General features: G+C 42.1%; 1 protein-coding gene across 3 annotated transcripts in view; it reads right to left on the reverse strand.

Annotated features, from left to right (window-relative positions):
* WDR59 (WD repeat domain 59) overlaps positions 1-21,933 on the reverse strand; it is an 80,781-nt gene that overhangs the window by 11,880 nt on the left and 46,968 nt on the right. For 2 of the 3 annotated variants that reach the window (XM_010850740.1, XM_010850742.1), the window contains 7 exons: positions 19,788-19,883; positions 19,477-19,633; positions 18,750-18,819; positions 13,160-13,313; positions 9,059-9,115; positions 3,625-3,758; positions 2,294-2,375 (listed from right to left, as the gene is read on the reverse strand). In XM_010850740.1, coding sequence (XP_010849042.1) covers positions 2,294-2,375; positions 3,625-3,758; positions 9,059-9,115; positions 13,160-13,313; positions 18,750-18,819; positions 19,477-19,633; positions 19,788-19,883 — 750 coding nt within the window. The remainder of the gene's footprint in view (positions 1-2,293; positions 2,376-3,624; positions 3,759-9,058; positions 9,116-13,159; positions 13,314-18,749; positions 18,820-19,476; positions 19,634-19,787; positions 19,884-21,933) is intronic. The other variant, XM_010850741.1, reaches the window with a different exon arrangement.

A 21,933-nucleotide genomic window follows, 5' to 3' on the forward strand; every position in this document is an offset into this window, starting at 1 on the left:
AAAAAAATCAACTAAATTGTGTGGCTCCAATAACACCCATGAGTATTGGCTCAAATGAAAAACATTCATTTCTATGATCAATGGCCCAGCTGGATGGCTGCTGGAAGAAGTTCAGAGGTTTCTGGGATAAGAAAGGACTTTTACTATTCTGGCTGACAACTTGGGCCCATCATTTCCTCATTTATAATACATGTTTCCTAAGTGCCTTCAATGGAAATAGTTGATACTTAGGTTTATTTCTGCAAATCTTTCTTGCAAAGCAGGTTACATATCATCTTCAGCACGTGAATAAAAAATTTAAAAAAACTCTCCAAGCATTAGCATTGATGTCGTTCCCAGCCCATTAAGCAAGACCATACCACAGAGATGACTGGAATTGCAAGAATAGCAGCAATCATTTGCCACATATTGGATACTTACACTTATGAGACACAGGCATGGAAACTGTACATATATTACCTTACTGAGTTCTCATAAGGACCTCAGAAGCAGAAGTATTGTTCCTATTTTAGAGTTGAGGAAATGAAGTTCAAAATGATTAGGCAGCTGCCTAGGATCTCACAACATGAAAGGGACAGAGCCCAGATGTAAATCCAGGTGTGTCTGAGCCCCAGGAAAGGGTCTTTCCACTTCACTTCACTTGGACTAGCCTGACCTTCCAAATCAACTCTGCCATAAAAGTACTGAAAATTTCAAAGAAAAAGAGAAAAAAACAAAACACTGTAGGAAGTAATTTTTCCTCAGAGAATGTCTTTCTAGAATGTAAACCAATCTTCTTATCAACCCTATGAGGTAATTATTCTTCCAGGTCTCATTTTACAAATACACACAGTGGCTTAGAGAATCTGAAATACTTTGCCCAGGGTTACACCACGAGGGAGCAGAGTAGAGCCGAGTTGGGCTGACACTTCCTGTTAGAAATTCCTCACTAGTTCCAGTACTTTGTTTTGCCTTCTCAATGTTTGCAGAATTTTAGGTGGCTCGGTTCTTAAAGAAAAACATTAAATTCATGACTGTAAGTTTTACTTAAAAGGGTCTGAAGCTGAGACTTGATAGTGTTTAGTAGGAGACAAAAGGAAATCTTAGAGATTTTTCAATCAGATAAAAATCAAGGGAAAGGGTCTTCCATGGCAGTTTGGTGGTTAAGACTTTGCCTTTCAAAGCAGGGGGTGCTGATTCCATCCTGGTTGTGGAGCTAAGACCCCACATGCCTTGGGACCAAAAAGCAAAACATAAGACAGAAACAATATTGTAACAAATTCAATGAAGACTTTAAAAATGGTCCACATCAAATAAAAAGAAAAAAATACTGAAAGGAAAAAAAAAACTTAAAAAAAAAGAAAAAAATCAAGGGAAGGCCTTAGTCCTGGGTCATTTGGAAGGTTACAAGGAAAAAACTAAGCAGACAGGACAACAGCTAGTAGTTTCCACGCTCAATCTAATCTGCACACTAAAGAATAAAGAGTGGAATAGAATGCAAACTAGTGGTTGGAAAAGGCTGGATGGAGGAGTGAGCCTTTATAGGGTAATGGAAATGTTCCAAAATTGCTCGTGGTAATGACTGCAAAATGCTGTGAATATACTGAGGCCATGGAATGGTACATCTTAAATGAGTGAATTGCATGGTCTCTGGACTACAATCTCAATAAAACTATTTAAAAAAAATAGTGACACTGAGAATTCCCTTATGGTCCAGTGGTTAGGACGCTGTACTTTCTGTGCCGAGGGCCTGGGTTCGATCCCTGGCGGGAAACTAAGATCACAAGTTGTACAATGTGGCCAAAAAAGAAAGGAAAACCACCACCAACAAAAAGCCCAGCAACATAGGTGCAGCATGCTTAACGCACTCATGCGCACCTGCAGAGACGAAGGGAATTGAAATTCTGTAATATAACAGCGTATTTTGGGGCTCAACATATCTCCATCTTAAGGACTGCCTTTGTAAACCTTGTATGAAATGATGCACTTTTAAAAGTAAAAACGAAAAAGAACTGAGGGTGCAAATGGCAAAGATTAAGATATCCAAATTTATTCACCATCACCATGCACTAGAAAAGAGTTGTTACAAAAATACTTAGTAAATGCTTTAGGACTTTCTCAACTAAGCACTAATAAGAGAAATATCCAAGGAATTTAGGAAGTTGCAATAGCCCTAGAGTTTGGCAAAGAAAATGGGAAAAAATTTACAAAATAGGAGGCACACTTTAAAATGTCACTAAACCACAACCATAAAGTGAATACAAATTGCTCCAAAAGAAAAATCCAGAATTCCAACAAAAGGGATGGAAAATACCTGGACAAGATCCTTCCTTCCAACAAGTAAGGCAGAAGCGGCATTCTTCTGACACGTTTCTTGAATATCATTCACATTCAGTCTGAAATTTAAAAGGAATTAAAAAGCTGCTTTCTAACTGACGTCTAAATCAACTACTTCCGACTTAACAAATAAACTAAAAACTGCCTCTTTAGGTTGTCACTCAAATGTTTTATTTGTATTGGCCTTAAGCTCCTTTTCTACATAATATGCAGTAAAACCTTACCTTACCCAACATCACAGCTGATGTTACACTGTGAGTTCAGGCCCGGGGAAGGTGAAATTGCTCACCTCTTTGAAGTCAGGAAAAGAGGCCAGACTCAAAGACCAATTTGCCAGCCAGCTTTCCTGGGGAGTTCCCTAGGCTTAAGGGTTGAATAAAACTTGATTTAAATGTGTATAATACCAACTGTAGTTTCTAACACAAGGGATAATGTGCTCTGTACATACAACAAAAGAAATATTTTTTGTTATGCATTCAAGTTCTGGAAGAAGGGGAACCACAGGCCACCAGCCTCTGTGTGCCTGTCACTCACCTCCCACCTCCCTTCAACCAAAGTGGCTCTGCTATTAAATGTTTTACATACTGAGAACAGGAGGCAGAATTCTAAGACTGTACCCAAGATTGCTGTATGTACTTGTATAAAGCAGATCTCTCATCTCTTTAAATAGGGGTGAGACCAGTAAATACTGATGTGATATTACTCCCATAATTGTCAAAAGGGAGATTCTCCTGGATGGGCCTGACCTAAACAGACGAGACCTTAGAAAGAAGCTGAAGCATCAGTGAGAAACTCTTGCTGGTCTCTGAGAAGATGAAATTCCCTGAGTTCTTTGGCTGCAAGGAACTGAATTCTGCTAACAACCTCCACGGGTTTGGAAGAGGACCCTGAGCACTGGCTAAAACTGCCACCCAGCAACTTCGTGACTTTAGTCTGGGGAGATCAGAGCAAGGACCGAGGTAAGCCAAGCCCAGACTCCTGACCCAGGGGAACTGTGAGATAATAAATGAGTGTTATTTAAATACTAGGTCTGTGGTAATTTCGCTATCCAGCAGAAGAAAGCTAATGCACTGGACTTCTCCTAAAACTGCTCTTGAAGAAAAGATTCCAATACCTCAAAAAATAAATAGGGAGCTCCCTGGCAGCCTAATGGTTAGGATTCTGGGCTTTCATGGCGGTAGCCTGGGTTCAATCCCCGGTCAGAGAACCGAGATCCCACAAGACACAGAGCAGCCAAAAAATAAAATGAACAACTCTGATACTCATGTCTAAGTGAGAAGCACTGCATAGTTGAAATTCTGAACTTACATGTATAGTTCTCCCAATGACTTGTGAACTGGAAGAAGGCAAGCTATATCCTGAATGATCACTTTCCCAGCAGCCTTGATTGGTCGATTGCCAGAGTCCGATCCTTCACGCTTACTTTTCCATCTCCTTGATTTCTGGGGGAGATGACAAGATATAACTAATGGGGACTTTAATGAATGGAAACCTACACTTGCAGAGCACATCATTGTTGGGTCATTGGTAATTTGCAGAGACTTTGCATTGCATCATGCCCACAATTAAATGAATCAGCATCTGTAGGAAATAAAAAGGATGACAAAGGGCATTGAGCTCATGGTCCAAAACCCTAACAGTAAAATAAGCACCTACTGCAATGCTATATACATTCTGCAGGTGCTCAAAAATAAATACCTTGAAGCCAAAATTTAAAAAAGAAAGAAAGAACAGCAGGTAAATATGTTAGTATAAGACCACAAAAATGTGGGAGAAGAGCAACTTTTAAGGTTGGGTTCAGTCCTAGGTTCAAAATTCTTGCTTTAAATTAATCAAAGTTTTTTTTTTTTTTTTTTCCTTTTCAGATAGCTTTAATCAAGCTTGTTGAAATTTAATTCAGACACAGTAGTGTAGGATCTGCAAGCCTTCGTCTATGGGAGGTAGACACAGAAACTTAGTGTTTCAAGGAGAACTGCCCTGTTTTTCCTAGCAGATCTGAGTTATTTCTAAAAGCGATCATTTAGAATGTCAAAAATACCTGAGCAGAGGGACCTGGGTAATGAACATGGAAGATCAGGAGCAATTATCCTATTTCCCCAGAGCCTTCCCTCCAAAGGCCTGCAGAGAAGTCTGTATGTGGGAAATGAGAGATGTCTTAGAGAATGAGAATTATGAGAGTGTAGCCCCATCTGGTATCTTCAAAATGACGACCAGCCAAGGGAGCAATATTCTATTTTATTTCCAGAAGTTAGAAAGGAGGTCAACTAAGTGATCCAACTCAGGAGGGAAGTGACATATTTATTAACGAAGGAGGCAAAAGGAGCTCAGGAAAGGGCCTGGTTGTATTACCAGGGCAAGGTTTACTGGTCTTATTGCCAATGCCCCGGCTCAGGGTGACCCCTAGCATGTTTCTTTTTTGCGGTAAATGCAGGCTCTGGTCACTCTCTCTTCGCTCACTTGGTAACTTTGGCCTCAGGACAAGCTCTGTGTTCCAATCTCACAAGGTTAATCAACAGACAATGAAAAGGTGAGAGTGCAAAGTGTCACCTGGAAAGGTGCAATTTAAAAATCTCTAATTTTTCTAAATGTCCATAAACTCTCGGGCATGTAGGTTAGATAATTACTTAGATGACTCACAGATAAATTCCTTTTCTACCAGTGATTTCGATATAACCACTCTCCCATAAATCAGTCATGGTCTATATTCAGGCATTTCTAACCACTGATGTCCCATCTAACCCCTAAAGTTGTCCAATGCATGTAATTTTCTATAGGATCAGTAAGTGGCATGGAACCTACTAAATCTAGGAAACCTAGAGTCAGTGCATGACAGGTAAAAGCAGACCTTTAGCTGAAGTATCTGAATTCTTCATAGTACTTTGTAAACATATATGCTATCAGTTTGGATACACATCTATAAACATATATTCTATCAACCTCAACCCATTTGGTTTTAGAAGCAGTTCAGTTATTAATACTATGTATCCATACACAAGTCACTATTCTGCAATACAAGAAGCTACAACTATTATTAGCAGGGAGCCCTTCAATTCTTTGTTGGCCCAGCTTATTTTCTAAAGAATCCTGATGTGGGTGCAAATAAGGGGTAATTGTGCTAATGACCAAAGAGCTTGTCAGGATGGGCTGGAGCCAGGGAGCATTCACTGACATAAGCCCATGCAGTCACGAGTGCCCTGAGCACTAGGATTGGTTTTCGGGAGGGATACTCGATGTCCAACCCAGCAGTGACAGGACAGAACAAGACAGTTAACTAGAACAGGCAGGGCCTAAGGCCACAAACTCACTTCACTGTGACTTTTATCCAGGTTTCTGGGAGTTTAAAAATCCCAAGAAATGACACACCTGCAAGATCCCACATAATCAGTCATCTCCAGTGAGATTTAGGGTACTGGATTTTTTTTTTTTTTTTTTAAGGCAGAAAAAACAACCAAAAACATTTACACTCAACAGTTTCCGTCTGGAGCCAACTAGGATCCATCTAATTGAGTCTTCTGGGTTGGTCAAAAGGCTTCTAACACTGCTTTCCAGGCACTGACTCTAGCTCCTTATTACAAAGAGCAAAGAAGAAGCCCGTCAACAACTGAGAATTTCATGCCAGCTCCGTTTAACTGAACAGTGGAAGTCAATGGAGGATTCATGAGGGATGGGGTCTGCAGCGTTCAGACCACACTGAAACATCCACAATTTCTTGACTTTTTAAGCAAACCTAATGAAAGCATAATAATAATTAAGGTCCATGTGCCCAGAGTGATTCATTTACAAATAGACTAGTTCATGTAAGAATGTTTTCTTAGCAAAGAATCAATTTCAGAATGTCAAAAATATTTGAGCAGAGGGACCTGAGTGATGGACGTGGAAGAAGACCACAAGCAACTGTCCTGTTTCCCAGAGGCTTCCCTAAAACGGACACACGGGACCCGGTACCTGGGAAATAAGAGAGTCCCGGACTTGACCAATGAGGACATGAGCTTACTCAAGACTGTACACTCCTAGAGTTGAGATTTGACCACAGGTGTCAGGCTGCTAAGCCCATACTTGTTAACCATTTTTAAAAGTATGATTTTAAAAGGTGGGGGAATTAAGTCCTAAGCTACCTGTTAATACATAAACAGTTCTGGTCCATATAAAAATAGATCTATTTCTGTATATAAGGAGATCAGTAACTGATTCTAGTGAGGCCTGTTCAACACACTGTCTTCTAATTATGCACGTGTAAAGACACTTCTCTGTCAAGCACTGGATTGAGCTCTGCGGAGTCAGAGCAGTGTGCTGGAGACGGTCAGAGGCAAACTGCTCCTGAGGCTATCAGGCTTCACTTATCGGGCTCAGACAAAGTTGCTGTGTTCCAGGCTGGGCTCACAAGCCTGTACCTCAAACTGTTTAATTTCCTTTTGGGATTTGTTAGGATTGGACACATTCAGAGAGAAGAAAACTCAGGGTCCAAAGAGATGCTTCAGGGCTCTTCTCCCATTTGCAGTCTTGGATAAAATAGGTAGAAACAGGTCCATGTGAGTCATCAATTAGTCCTTGATGAAAATGCAAAGACAGTGGTCTGGGCAACTTTCTGCAACTACCCATAACTGAATTACAGAAATCACAGTCTGTATTTCCTGGGGCTTTCTTATCAATTTCTTGAGAGGTTTCCAGGTGCTTCTCTGTTTGATCTATACTAATGTACAGGGAATGCTTTACATAAGATGCCTTTGAGCCTATAATAGAAGGAGAGTCCCTAACACAGGATCACCCTAATGACAGTCGCCACCAAGAATCAAACTGCAGAGACAGTAAAGGGACAGCTCTTTTTGTTCATTTAATCCAGCAAGAATAACCAGAAAACATTATTGAAAAATCTTTAAAGGGGAGGTGTCACAAATTTTTTTTGTTTTAATTTTAGGTGGGGTTGATGGTTTTAAAATATGAGCTATCTCCCATTAAGGCTACGAGGCCACTCAGTAATCCTGTCTTGGGCCAGTTATTCTAGGGATTCAAATCCAACAAGGCTGCCTAAAGGAAGATGCAGTAGATCTCAAATCAGGTGTCAGGGCCTAGGTCCCTGTTGCTCCCTAACAAGCACAGACAGTGTTTCAGGGTGTTCCCTCCAGTGCTTTGGCAAGAAAAATGGTTCATATCTTATCCACACCTCCCCATGACTTATTTGCCCTAGTATCTTGCTGGTGATTTTAGGATAATCTATCTGGTCTGAGTCACTATCCGGTGATGACAATCATGATACACTGGGATGAGGTGTGGCTGACCTTTCCAGGTGAGATAAGGGTACTGGGCCCCAAAGCCCCCTAAACCTCCTGCATTGCTCCAGTCCCACTCTGATGGGCTTAAATGTGGATACTTTTCTGTGCAGTAAAATCGGTACCTCTGGGAGGCAAAGGACTCTGCACTTCTCTTAGGTCATCTCAATGCCCCATCAATAGAAAACACCCCTTCCCCACAGATTTCATGAGCAGGGATCAAGGGAGGAGAGACAAAGCAAGACAGACAAGTTATCACACAATGAGACCGGGATGCTCCTCTGAACAGACCAAGAAGGTGTTCATGGAATTAGAGGAAAGAGGACAGCGAGGACTGGGGTGGGGAAGAGAGGGGCGAGGAGGGAGGCACTGGTGCAGAGAGCACTGAATGACAACCAATAGCCAGCTTGCGACTGAACCACCAGTGTTACTGCTACAATCGGAGGCAACATTGATGCCAATAAATGGGTTAAATGTAAAACAGCCCAAGAATAAGCCACCAACTGCTTCGCAGCAACCCCATCAACAATGCATAATAATCAGCAGAGTGGGAAGTGAGTCAAAATGAGTTCCTATTTAAATAGCAGCGGGAGCAGGGACTCCTGGAAAATCAGTGGAAACACAGCAGTTGGGTTGGTAGCACAGGCTCTCTGAGGAAAGGTGGCCAGAGAGGCGGCTCCACCTCCAAGGTATTGGGCAGCAGCGGCACTTGCTAATCAGGGTTCCTGATTTCAACCGGCTTTTATATGAAAAGGCTACGGGATGATCCCCCTGTGAGGAAATTTACACAAAAGCCTCAAGACTGCTGCCTTGCACAGCCTGAGGTCACTATGGCAGGACTGAAACACGAAGCGGGTGGGAGAGGAAGACAGAAGAGGAGAGAGTCAGCAAGAGAAAAGGAAAAGAAGATGTCCATTGCAGAAGTTCTACTGGCAATGCAAAATATTGATGGCAAGGGAAAAAATTTGTTCCAGGAAATTCCCGAAGGATTAAAATCTCACTTCAGTGTCACGCCAAGGAAGCAGGTGGGCACTTCCCTCTTTGAACTCGATAAGCAAGACGATAAAAACAGAGACAGAATGGCAGAAGCCTCTTACATCTTCCTCTGCTGCCCCGCCATGCCAAACGTGGGCTTTTGCAAGCTCTATGAAATTATACAAATACTCCAAGTGAAATCAGGTGAACTAAAGGCTTATCATCAGGGTTCTTCCCAAGAAATCTAGCATTTAGCTTCATTTTCAAAGAAGTCTATTCACAATCCTTAGTGATATCAGTATTCAACTATTTGAAACTGATAGAACCAGGAGCAGTCCCTGGGGCCTGACTCCTAAGAGTGAGAAATTGATTATGCTGGTCCTAAAGACCAGCCAGCCTGTCATTTCAGGTTCCTCAAAGCCAGGCAGGTGGCATTTTATTCTTGGGCCTTTGGGCAGAGACAAGATTAGTTAAGAAGAGCATTTGACAGCGCACAGTACCGGGAAGTCGTTAATTGCTTGTATGGACCAACGTCGCCGGGCAGAGCGAGGAGACATCTGTGCGTGAAAACGTTACACCCAGGAGGAGGGAAGAAAAACACCGAGAAAATTAAAAGGGAAAAAATATAGAATAAAATGAAAGCTTCCCACACATCTGATGGATTCAAACTACCATAATATACTGCAAACTCTGGCTGGGAACAACTGAAAAACCTGAACCTCAGCACAGCAGTACTTGAAGCCCTCAACCACCCCCCAACCCATCACACTCCACACACAGCTTCAACATCATTGTTCTTTAGTCCGAAACATGTTTCAAGATATTAGGAGGCTGATGTCCATACAGCTCTGATAGAGGAACTACAATGGAGACCTGTGGTTCTCCTATGAGAATTAAGATTGTAAGAAACAGGTAGAGAGCTCTGCTTCCCCTTCAAGAGCACATGTATGTGCGAGAAGATTCTCATTCCTAAACAGGAAGAAGTTCCTCAACAGACTCAACACTGAACTGTTTTTGGTGTGGCTGGGGTCCACTGGGGAGACTGGAGTTTCAATCTTGGGACTCCAGGACCATCCTCAGAGGGGTGCCACGAGGAAACAAGAGCCTGTGGGAAAGGAAGGCTCTTGCTAACAACTCAAGCATCAGTGTGAAACTGGGAGCACACAACACTGTTTCAGGAAATCAGAAACTATTCTATTAACCAGGACCTCCTCAGTTGTTTACATTAAAGCTATTTTAGTGACATCAACTGAAGCAAATGTAGGAGGCTACAAATTTTTTTTAATGTTTACAGGGCAATGCCTAATGTTTATCTTAGGTTCTGGGCCTTCTGATTTACTCTAAGAATAAACAGTAATTCATCAGCCATTAATAAATGGTCCAGTTATCAAATGAAAGTTAGTATCTCTCTGTGCTTTCTAACTTCTTATGAAATTTAATGTGTCCTTTTTTTTAAACTTCTCTTACATTTAAAAAAATTGTAAGAGTGAACATTGGAATTCCATCTGGAGAAACCTTTGGGTGATAAAACAAGATGACCTAAGTAGGGAAGGTTAAAAACACACAAAAACAAGTGAAACGAATACCAGTCCCCAACAGCTTGAAGAGATTTTTTTTTCTTCAATCTCCAAAATACTCTATAATTCCTTCAATGCTATACTTTAATGGAGTTATATTCCTTTCCTTTATTCTTATTCATTTAAAGCTCTCAGGTGTAGAGATCTAAATAAGAATAAAAGTATGTATGAGATAAAATTTGGGCTAAAAATGAAGACAAGCACAGAAACATTTAGTAAACTGGGATCATTTCCAGGACTAAAGTAATAAAAGTGATATGATTTGACATTTGAAACTAGACACCGAGAATCAGAAAATACTCCTTGAGGGATACAACCATTATCGTTCTCTGTGAGGACAATAAGATGGTCTATGCATGATACTGCGGCATATTTCATACCTTTAATTCCTCCCCTATGCCCCATGTGAATGGGATGGATGTGAACAAGCTTCAAAGGAGAATTTATGAATTTATTTCAGATTCATCACAAAATAACTGCCTGACCAGTTATTACTAACTGATTTTAACTTACTAACTGGAACCACATGAAACCTTTTCTTAAGGTCAAAAAAGCTTAAATATCAGCAGTTTCCTAATAATTACTATACGTCATCCACTAAAATGTGCCTTCCTCCCCCAGGGCTTCTAGAGTTCCTAGAATAGTCTATTTCTTGGCCTGTATGATTGTTAATTCACTGAAATATATACCAATGATTTGCAAACTTTTCTGTACATGTTATACATCAATACAATAGTTTCATATGAAATTATAATAAAACGATTTCTCCCTATTTTATTTGGCCACTGTCTGAAGTATAATTCAGAGACCATTTACTATGTCATCCTGCTGCTGCTGCTGCTGCTGCTGCTGCTGCTGCTAAGTCGCTTCAGTTGTGTGCGACCCCATAGACAGCAGCCACCAGGCTCCCCCGTCCCTGGGATTCTCTAGGCAAGAACACTGGAGTGGGTTGCCATTTCCTTCTCCAATGCATGAAAGTGAAAAGTCAAAGTGAAGTCACTCAGTCGTGTCCGACTCCCAGCGACCCCATGGACTGCAGCCCATCAGGCTCCTCCTTCCATGGGATTTTCCAGGCAAGAATACTGGAGTGGGGTGCCATTGCCTTCTCCACTATGTCATCCTGCTGCTGCTAAGTCGCTTCAGTCATGTCCGACTCTGTGCAACCCCATAGATGGCAGCCGTCCCTGGGATTCTCCAGGCAAGAACACTGGAGTGGGTTGCCATTTCCTTCTCCAATGCAGGAAAGTGAAAGTGAAGTCGCTTAGTCGTGTCCGACTCTTAGCGACCCCATAGACTGCAGCCCACCAGGCTCCTCTGCCCATGGGATTTTCCAGGCAGTCATCCTAGAGGACTACGGTGGCCCATTTTCTGGGGAGAAGTAACACACTGGGAATCAACCCAATCTGAAATGTCACAATCCAGATCCTGTCTGATAAGAGGTAATTAGTTATATATTCCCTCTTCAAAATTACGGCTTTTGTCATAAAAGAGGTCAGACCATCAAAAACATATAGTAGGCTTTACAAATGCTTCTGCATTAGGAGAGGCCCCTTCTTGGAACTGGAGCTACCTTGATGAAACACAACCTTACACACTATCTCAGGCCAAAAGTGCTGGTCCACCTGTGCTGCCCCCTTTGAACCCAAGCATCAGTGGTGCACGCTGTGATCTGAAAGGGAATTCAGAACTGCCTTTTTGACTAAAAGATCTCCTCAGCCTGGCTCTGACGCTAAAGAAAATCCCCAAACGTATCCAATCGTGAGTTTGTTTGGCTATTACATCAATGATAAAATGCCTTAGTTCCAATCCATTTATTAAAGCATCTCACCAGTTACCTGCTAGCTTGCAGAAAAAGAAAAAAGATTTCTTTGAACGTAAAGCACCCGGGAAGATAAAAGTGTTCTAAGAAGGTCCGTGAACAGTTGTGGGGGTTGGGTTGTGGGGGGAGAGTGGAGAACTCCATCAGTGATGCAAAGAAGGGGACTATGGAGTTGGCCAGAAAGGCAACAAAAAATCATTTTCCCTATTGGACTGAAGGTTTTGCCCAATTCTAGTAATGTCTCAAGGCATCAGTTCCTGCCACTCATTTGTTACATACAGCCCTAAGACCCGACCAAATCAGAGACAGCCAACTATCTTGCAAACCAAGAAGGTGAGACACTACACTGCAATTGAAGTGAAGACACCTCTAACACTTGCTGGAAATTGGGGTTTTATTTTAAATAATTCAAAAACCAAAATTTTAATTATAGTCAATCTATCATTTCTCAATTAGCAGGAGAGAACAACAAAGTATTACTAAGGACTGAGTTTGTGAGTAATTCAGTGGTAACCAATTAATACATCATGTCAGCTAAAAGCTGGTTTAAGCCAGACTCAACCTGACAACACAAAAAGTCCTCAGAATCATTCCCACGCTCTGCTGACATTCTCTACACTCTCGTCACCAAAGGTTTCTGACAGCTTAATAGCTACTTTAGGGACAATGAGTTCCTTAAGAAGTCAGGAACAGAAAGAGACAGTTTCAGGTGATTTTTGTATAAAGTGGTCCATTCAAATGGGTACTTCAGTGCAGACTTACTAAAAGTATAAAATCTCTTGGAGGTCAACTTTAAAACTTCCCACAACTATGAAGTTACAAATATATTAGGATACCAAGCCTACTGAAGCATCCTGAAATTTGCTAACAAACATCAGAATACCCAGAAAGACCTGAAGCTACGAGATTCTGAAAGGATGGGAATCAACTTCATGAACGGGCATCACAAAGACAAGGTTAAAGGGAGGGAAGAGTATGGATTATACAACCAGTCACCCACTCTCCCACACCCACACAATTTACAGTAGCTAAAACCAACTCAAAGGAAGAAAGCAATGGTCTTTCTCTACCACACCAAGTATGAAAGGGAAAGACCACAGGGGGATCACTAATTTATTAATAGGTGCTGTGTGTGGTAGGTAGGGAGGCCAAGAACAAGAGTCTAGGAAGGAATAAGTATCAAAGGCCATGGCTCAGCCACTTACCCGCTCCTTGTAGTAGAAGGAGCTGATGGAGACCTGCTCCTTCTCACTGCGAGTGGGGCTCCCACTGTACAAACGGAGGTTCCCAGGGGCCTCTGTGCGGATCTTCATGGGTGCAATCAAGCCAGTGTGATAGGCAGACAGGGCCGAGAGAGATCTGTGGTTGAAAAGGCAAGGTTATCCATACTGGCTTCTTCAATCTTTTCATGGTTCTAAGTGATGCCATTCTTAGCACTTGATGAAATCAGGAGGAAAAGACGGATATAACAGGGTGGGGATGATGGAAACTCCAAAAAGGAGCCAAATAGCAATTTTAGAACTGAAAACTGCTTTATCTGCAGAAGCAGAGAATGTTTCTATGACTATATACACAGAAAAGTCAGAGAAATGAGTAAACTACTTAAACTAGTAAGTGTATTTAAATACAAGGTCAATCTACAATAATCTATAGTATTTCTTTATATCACATTTGGAAAATAAACATTTTTAAAACTGCATTTACAATAGCATCAAAATACATTAAATGCCTAGGGACACACTTAAAGATGTGCATTGAAAATACAAATATTGCTGAGAGAAATTAAAGAAGATTGAAAACAATAGAGAAATACATTGTGTTAACAGACCACAAGATTTCATGTTGTTAAAGTGTTGATTTTCTCCAAATTAATCTACAGAATTAATGCAATTTCAAGCAAAACATGAGCAGACTTTTTTTGTAGAAACCAGTAAGCTGATTCCTATTTTTATAGAAATTATACAATCCTATACAAGAATAATAAAGTTAGGGGACTTAACTACCAGATTTGAAGACTTACTATACAAACCTACACTGACACTGTAGTGTTGGCATAAAAGGAGAAAACAACAAATCAAAGAGAAAATACAGTCCAGAAATAGATTCAAAACATATGGTCAATTGATTTTCAACAAAGGTATCAATGCAAATTTGACAAGAGCAAAATGTCTTCCATAAATGGTGCTACATATATGTGTAAAACAACTATCTATCTCTACTGAAGGCAAAAAAAAAAACAAAACCTGTGACTCCCCTCAACCTCACAACATACACAAAAATTAATTCGAGATTAATTACAGACCTTATATAAGGAATTTAAATCTATAAATTTTTAAGAGGGAATACACAATATTTCTATGACCTTGGGGTAGGCAGACATTTTTTTTTAGACAAGACACAGAAGCACCAACCCTAACACTTAAAAAGTGATAAACAATTGCAGTAAAATTAAACGCTGCTAATAAATGAAAATCATTAAAGAGGGAGAAAGACAAGTCACAGACTAGGAGAAAATCAATATATACACCCAGCAAAGGATTTGCAATCAGAATGGATAAAGAACTACCACAAACAGATAATAAGAAACATAATCTAAAAAAACTAGACAAAATACTAGAACAGGCACATCACAAAAGAAGATAACCAAGTGGTCAATTAGCACACGAAAGTTGTTCACCATCATTATGTTGGCTTCCCGGGTGGTTCGGCGGTAAAGAATCCGCCTGCCAATGCAGGAGGTATGGGTTTGATTCCTGGGTTGGGAAGATCCCCTGGAGAAGGATATGGCAACCCACTCTAGTATTCTTGCCTAGAAAATCCATGGACAGAGGAGCCGGGTGGGCTACAGTCCATGGGGTCGTAAAGCATCAGACACAACTTGGCAACTAAACATCAACAAACATCAACAATGAACCATTATGTTATTGAAATGCAAGTCCACGTGCCCGGTGCACAGCAAGATCAAGCAATATCAAAATGTCAGAGTTTGAAACAGAGAAAGATTTGCTGAGGGTCCCGCAAGGAGATGGACGGCTCATCCCTTAAAAGCCCCAAATTCCCCGAGAATTCTTAGTAAAACCCTTTTACAGGAAAAGTGAGGGAGAGGAGGGGTCAGTTGCTGCAAACTTCTTGGTGTTAGATCCTGTGTTCTTGAGGTCAGGTAACGACATTCCTGTAAATCTCTACTGCTGCTGCTGCTGCTGCTGCTGCTGCTAAGTCGCTTCAGTCGTGTCCAACTCTGTGAGACCCCATAGATGGCAGCCCACCAGGCTCCCCCGTCCCTGGGATTCTCCAGGCAAGAACACTGGAGTGGGTTGCCATTTCCTTCTCCAATGCATGAAAGTGAAAAGTCAAAGTGAAGTCGCTCAGTCGTGTCCAACTCTTAGCGACCCCATTGCCTGCAGCCTACCAGGCTCTTCCGTCCATGGGATTTTCCAGGCAAGAGTTCTGGAGTCGGGTGTCATTGCTCTGTTCTGACAAGAAAGATCACAGTCTCTCAGCAAAACTTTTACTCTCTGAGGCCCAGGTCCTGCCTAAGAGGAGGTATATTCAGTTGGTGGCTCCCTCAGGGCCAGGTCCTCAGCTGTCATTGCTGAGGGAGTCAGATGCCCAGGACCCAACGGGCCCTCAGGCTCCTCAGGCCTCCCAAATGGTCGGGGCCAGGTTACACGGACTGTGGCTGACATTAGGTCCCAGAGGCAGGAATGGCGGAGAGGTTCACTGCCACCTCAAGGCCTGGGCCGGAGGCCAGTGGGTGAGCTGAAGGGCTCCAGGAAGAAGACTGGGATCTGCCTCTTACGTCACTCAGCCTGACGACCACCACTCTGCTGACTGTTGGCTGAATGAACCAACTGACACTCCCTCACTGACAGTTGGTCGCTTGGGGGAGGGGCCCATTGCGCACCAACCAATGGCTGAGCAGGACCACCAACAGTAACTCATTGACAGTTGGTCGCTTGGGGGAGGGGCCCACTGCAACCCCAACCAATGGCTGAGCAGGACCACCAACGGTCACTCACTGACAGTTGGTCGCTTGGGGGAGGGGCCCACTGCGCACCAACCAATGGCTGAGCAGGACCACCAACGGTCACCCACTGACACTTGGTCACTTGGGGGAGGGGCCCAATATGGCACCAACCAACGACTGAGCAGGACCACTAAAGGGCCCACAGGAACCTTCACAAGGTAACCAAGGAGAGGGGTTACAGCTTGCACCAAGGCAGCATATTAAGAGCTGCCACTCTATTACAATTAGTCATTATCATGGAAGCACAAGTTAAAGGTACAATGAAATACTACTACACACCACCACAATGGCTAAAGTTGAAAAGGCTAAAAACACCAAGTTTTCGAGAAGATATGAATAGCCAGAATTCTGAAACACTGCTTGAAGAGTATAAAATGGCACAACCACTAGGAACAGACTTTTTGGCAATTAAACAGGCACGTATCCTATGACCTAGAGATCTCTTGGATAGAGAAATTATTACACATGTACATTAAAAGACTTGTATGTGTAGGTCTACATACAATAAAAATAAAAACTGGAAATAATCCAAATGTCCATCAACAGGAGTATGAATAAACAAATTATATTACTGTCATACAATGGAACTACTGATACACACAATAATGTAGAAATCAATTTTAAAAACATTAAGTTGAGCAAAAGAAGCCAGACATAAAATATTACATGCTGCATGATTCTATATAGATGAAGTTCAAGCACAGGCAAAACTAAACTTCAGTGATGGAAGCAGAAGAGTCGTTTCCTCTAGGTAAAGGGACTAGGGAACTTTTGGGGAGAGGTGAGGGCAATGCTATATATTGATCTGACTGCTGGTCATTAAGGCACAGACTTCACATTTGTGTACCCTAAATTATACCTCAGCAAAAAACTGTTAGGAAAAAACGTTCTAACTGGAACATTTTCCTGCTGACCCAAAGTTCAGATACAGATATTTGTAGTTTCCCTTTAAGAGCAGGTGATTGTTTTCTAGTCCAACCTTTGGAATAACGAACCTGGTGTCATGAAGGGGCTTCTCTTGCATTTAACTCTCAGTTCTTGTGGGGCCAATTTCTCATCTGCCTGAGTTACTGCAGAGACAGGCAAATTCCCAGGATAGCAGTAGCATCTGCTCATGAACTTTCTTGTTAGCTTAGCTACTAATTATTAAGTTTGCTAATTATATCATATACAATATAACCAGGTGTTTGTAGCAAGAGTGTTTCCAAATTATTCTGCCCATCAGACTGCAGAATCAAAAGACTTAGGCATAATATTTAAGTTAAAAAACCACTAGTATGGGGGTGGTTGTAAATGCATGGGGTCAGGGGTATGTGTTCTCTACATTCAACTTTGCTATGAACCTAAAACTGCTCTAAAAGATAAAGTGTATTAATTAAGAAAAAAATTTACAATATGATACAGTCATTCAACTCTGAAGTATATATCTAAGAAAAATGAAAAAATACATATCCACATAAAAATCTCTACAGAATGTTCATAGTAGCATTATCTGTAATGGTCAAACAGTGGAAATAATGCCAATGTCTGCTGACTGGTCTGAGTGAATAAATAAAATATGGTATATACACATGTGATGGAATATTATTTGGCAATAAAAAGAAATAACTGATACAGGCTACAACATGTATGACCCTTAAAAATACACTAAGTGAAAAGAGTCAGTAACAAAGGAACACATATATAATGCCATATATATGAGCCGTCCAGAATTAGGCAAATTTATAGAGAGAAAAGGAGAAGGCAATGGCACCCCACTCCAGCACTCTTGCCTGGAAAATCCCATGGATGGAGGAGCCTGGTGGGCTGCAGTCCATGGGGTCGCTAAGAGTCGGACACGACTGAGCAACTTCACTTTGACTTTTCACTTCCATGCATTGGAGGAGGAAATGGCAACCCACTCCAGTGTTCTTGCCTGGAGAATCCCGGGGACAGCGGGGCCTGGTGGGCTGCCGTCTATGGGGTCGCACAGAGTCGGACACGACTGACTCGACTTAGCAGCAGCGTAGAGAGAAAGTAGACAAGTGTTTGCCCAGGGCTAGAGGAAGGGGACTTGGGAACTAGGGTGACCCCCTAAGGAATTCAAAGTTTCTTTCTGGTATAATGACAAGGTTATAGACTGATTTTAGGGATGGCTGGCTGCACATCCACTACACATGTGTGGTAATGTTAGGAATGATCAATTAGTTTTGAAAGAAAAATGTGAAAGTGTTAGTTGCTCAGTCATGTACAATTCTTTGTGACCCAATGGACTATATCCACCAGGCTCCTCTGTCCACAGAATTCTCCAAGCAAGAATACTGGAGTGAGTAACCATTCATTCCCTTCTTCAGGGGATCTTCCCAACCCAGGGATTGACCCGGGGCTCCTGCATTGCAGGCAGATTCTTTACCATCTGAGCCACCAGACGGTACACTTTACCCTAGTAGTGTTATGGGACTATAAATAATCTCTTTTGCTATTTTTGTAGTTTTATTTAACGTTCAGATAATACTTTATCTGATAATACGGGGACAGCACATTAAAACAACATTTGCCTTGTTTTGACAAACACACTTTTATCAGCTTTTATCAACCAATTCCTCCCAGTAGTAACTTAATAGTAGAAATCTCAGCTTAGGTGCATTTTAATGAACCTTAATCTTTTGGGAATAAATTTTATAATGAGCACTTGCTTATAACTAACACAAACTGTCCAAAAGCAAATTCCCACATGTCTGCTCACTTCTGGCCCATGAATGTAGCTTATGCCTGCATCTCCCACTCACCTCGGAGTAGGCTCGGTAGGAGAGACTGCTCGGTGCATCGTCATGGGCCTTGTGAAATACACCAGATACCCTGTCAAAGGAGACATCACAGATGGTCACTGAGCTGCTCATGGGAAATCCTAAGACAGTACTGGTTAATCTTTTTTCTACTTCAACATACTTGAAGGATACGACATAGTATTTTAAGTTGCACGGGCTCATGACTGCAGCCGTACTTAAGACAAAGATCAGGAACTCCAGGATCGGGACTTTCCTAGTGGTCCAGTGGTTAGAATCTGCCTTCCAATGCAGGGGATGTGGGTGGTTGGGGAACTAAGATCCCACATGCCTTGGGGCAACTAAGCCCAGGCACCACAACCAGAGCACCAGTGTGCTGCAATGAAAACCCAGTGCAGTGCCCCCCACCCCAAAAGAATCTCTAGGATCCAGGAGAGACAAGGATGTATGTGGTTTGGAAAAGTCTTCACAGGTGCTTTATATTTCCTACATACATTCTCAGTATTCTGAGACAAGACTCAAATTCACACTCATCAGAGTGAAAAAAGTTAAGAGCATAATTCTGCTAAACATTCTTAGAACATGTCTGCAAATGCCAATCCAGCTCAGATAACACTATGACGGAAATCTTTTGAGTTCTCAGGAAATTAAGAAAAATTTTCTGATGGAAATTCTTATATAGACATTCTTTCTCTCAAAATCTAGAATCAGAGAAACAAAACAGACCTACCTGCCCCACAGAACCTGGCCCCTGACGTCCTGGGAAAGGGAATATTGGCATCCTGGTAGGACCCATAGGCGGTGGTCACCCGGGCGAACGTTGGTAGGGGCGGCGTAACGGAGTTCGGGAGCGCGAAGGGGTTGCTGGAAGCACTGTCTTCTTGGTTCTGAAATTTTAAAGTCAAAGAGACTAAAACCCATAATCGGTCTTCAAGATGAATTACAAAATGGATGCATTATTACAAGATCAGGGAGCCCAGGACTTTAGGAAGGAGAAAGGAAACAAAAGCCCCAGGCAGAGGTAGGTAACAAGGATCCCACCACAAAAGACTCCAGGCAGGAGACGAGCTGGCGCAGGCAGGGCTCCAAACAGCTCTGGTTGCGTTTCACTTTTTGCAGGGAAGTGTCTTTCAGGATCTAGAAAAGAAACAAAACACAGTCAAGAAGAGCAACATTCTTCCTCCTGATTTGCTTTTATTGTGAGAAGCACTGGAAGCAGCGACGATGCTCGGTGACCAGAGTGTGGCTGTGTCTGAGGCTGCCAACACAACACGCTGCTTTCCACCTGTCCAAGAGGCTCAGAGAGAAGACTCCTTTGTGAGTGCTCTTCCAGAAGCCCTTTCCTTTGCCAGGGCACGAATACATGCTGGCTTTGAGATGGCACATTTCTTGTATTAGAATGACCATTCTTCCTTAATAGTGAATTCTATTCCTTGGCTCTCCCCCAGTCCCACCCTCCTCCATGAGAAATCTCAGTACCACTTAGAAGTAACATCCTCCAGTCTGAACTGAAAATGGTTCAAAGTGATACATACATGACAGAGGGAATAGATTCCATCTTTTTTGTTTTATTTTGGCTGCGCTTACAGCTTGTGGGATTTAGTTCTCTAAGCAGGGACTGAACCCAAGCCCTTGGCAGTGATAGCATGGAGTCCTAACCATTCGATTGCCAGCGAATTCCCAGATGTCACTTCAGTGAAAATTAGAAAGTACCTTTTTTTTGATCCTTTAAAAATATAAAATCTGACATTTTAAAGTACGTGCTATAGGTATCGGAGAATACAATGGCAACCCACTCCAGTGTTCTTGCCTGGAGAATCCCAGGGATGGGGAAGCCTGGTGGGCTGCTGTCTATGGGGTTGCACAGAATCGGACACGACTGAAGCGACTTAGCAGCAGCAGCAGCTATAGGTATAAATTGACACACACATACTGAAGATAGGCATGTAAATTTGGACCTGGGCTGTCTAACACGATGTCATTACCCACATGGGGCTACTAAGCACACGAAGTGTGCTTGGCCAGTCTGGATCAAGATGTGTTGTAAACACAAAACTTACACCAAAAGTTGCAGACTTAGTATAAGAAAGGAAGAAAAAAAAGAAAGCTATTTCAATAATTCTTATATTGCTTACATGTTGATATGATGACACTTTGGATATACTAGATTAAATAAAAATATTATTGAAATTAATTTACCTATTACTTTTTTTTAGGATGGCTACTAGAAAATTGAAAATTACATGCAGTCTACATTTCATTTCTATTGGATACCACTGGACTAGACCTTTAAAACACTTCCTTATCCTATCATTTTATACCAATAGAAAAATCTCTTTTTTATATGTTCAAATGAGTAACAAACTGTTCAGATTACAAGGACAAGATGTCAAATATCACAAAACCTGAGTAATTAGCATTTCAGAGACTCTTGCTGCTGCTGCTGCTGCTAAGTCACTTCAGTCATGTCCGACTCTGTGCGACCCCATAGACGGCAGCCCACCAGGCTCCCCCATCCCTGGGAGTCTCCAGGCAAGAATACTAGAGTGGGTTGCCATTTCCTTCTCCAGTGCATGGAAGTGAAAAGTGAAAGTGAAGTCGCTCAGTCGTGTCCGACTCTCAGAGACCCCATGGACTGCAGCCTACCAGGCTCCTCCATCCATGGGATTTTCCAGGCAGAAGCACTGGAGTGGGGTGCCATTGCCTTCTCCGTTCAGAGACTCTTACGAAGCTTAAAAAGTTTCCTGGTTACCTATCATACCCCAAGAAGATGGAACAATCAAGTGAGTATAATACAAACCAGGCAAAAAAGGAACAGCAATCAGGTCAAGCTGGTGTCATTAGGACATTTTCACTGATTTCACATATGATGCTGCTCAGATCGAAGAAGGTATATCATCCTAGCTTGAGGAGCATTTTTATGAGGATTCCACCTGATCAGCTCTGTGTGAACTGACACAGAAGTAATCAAGTTTCCGAACCTATCCAGGTCAAGATGAAACGCCAGGCTGTTAGTGGAATCACATGGACTGAAACTGTCCACCCTGGCCAGGCACCATAGTAACCATTTGCATGAGCTGTTTTATGACAGGAGGTCCTGGTAAGGAACACAGAACTAATAAGCCACCGGCAACCAGAAGAGTGCAGGAAAGGTCAAAAGGAGACACCACGTGTCCGACCACCTCCC

Source organism: Bison bison, unplaced genomic scaffold (assembly GCF_000754665.1).
Source record: "Bison bison bison isolate TAMUID 2011002044 unplaced genomic scaffold, Bison_UMD1.0 scf7180017864295, whole genome shotgun sequence".
Lineage (NCBI taxonomy): Eukaryota > Metazoa > Chordata > Mammalia > Artiodactyla > Bovidae > Bison > Bison bison.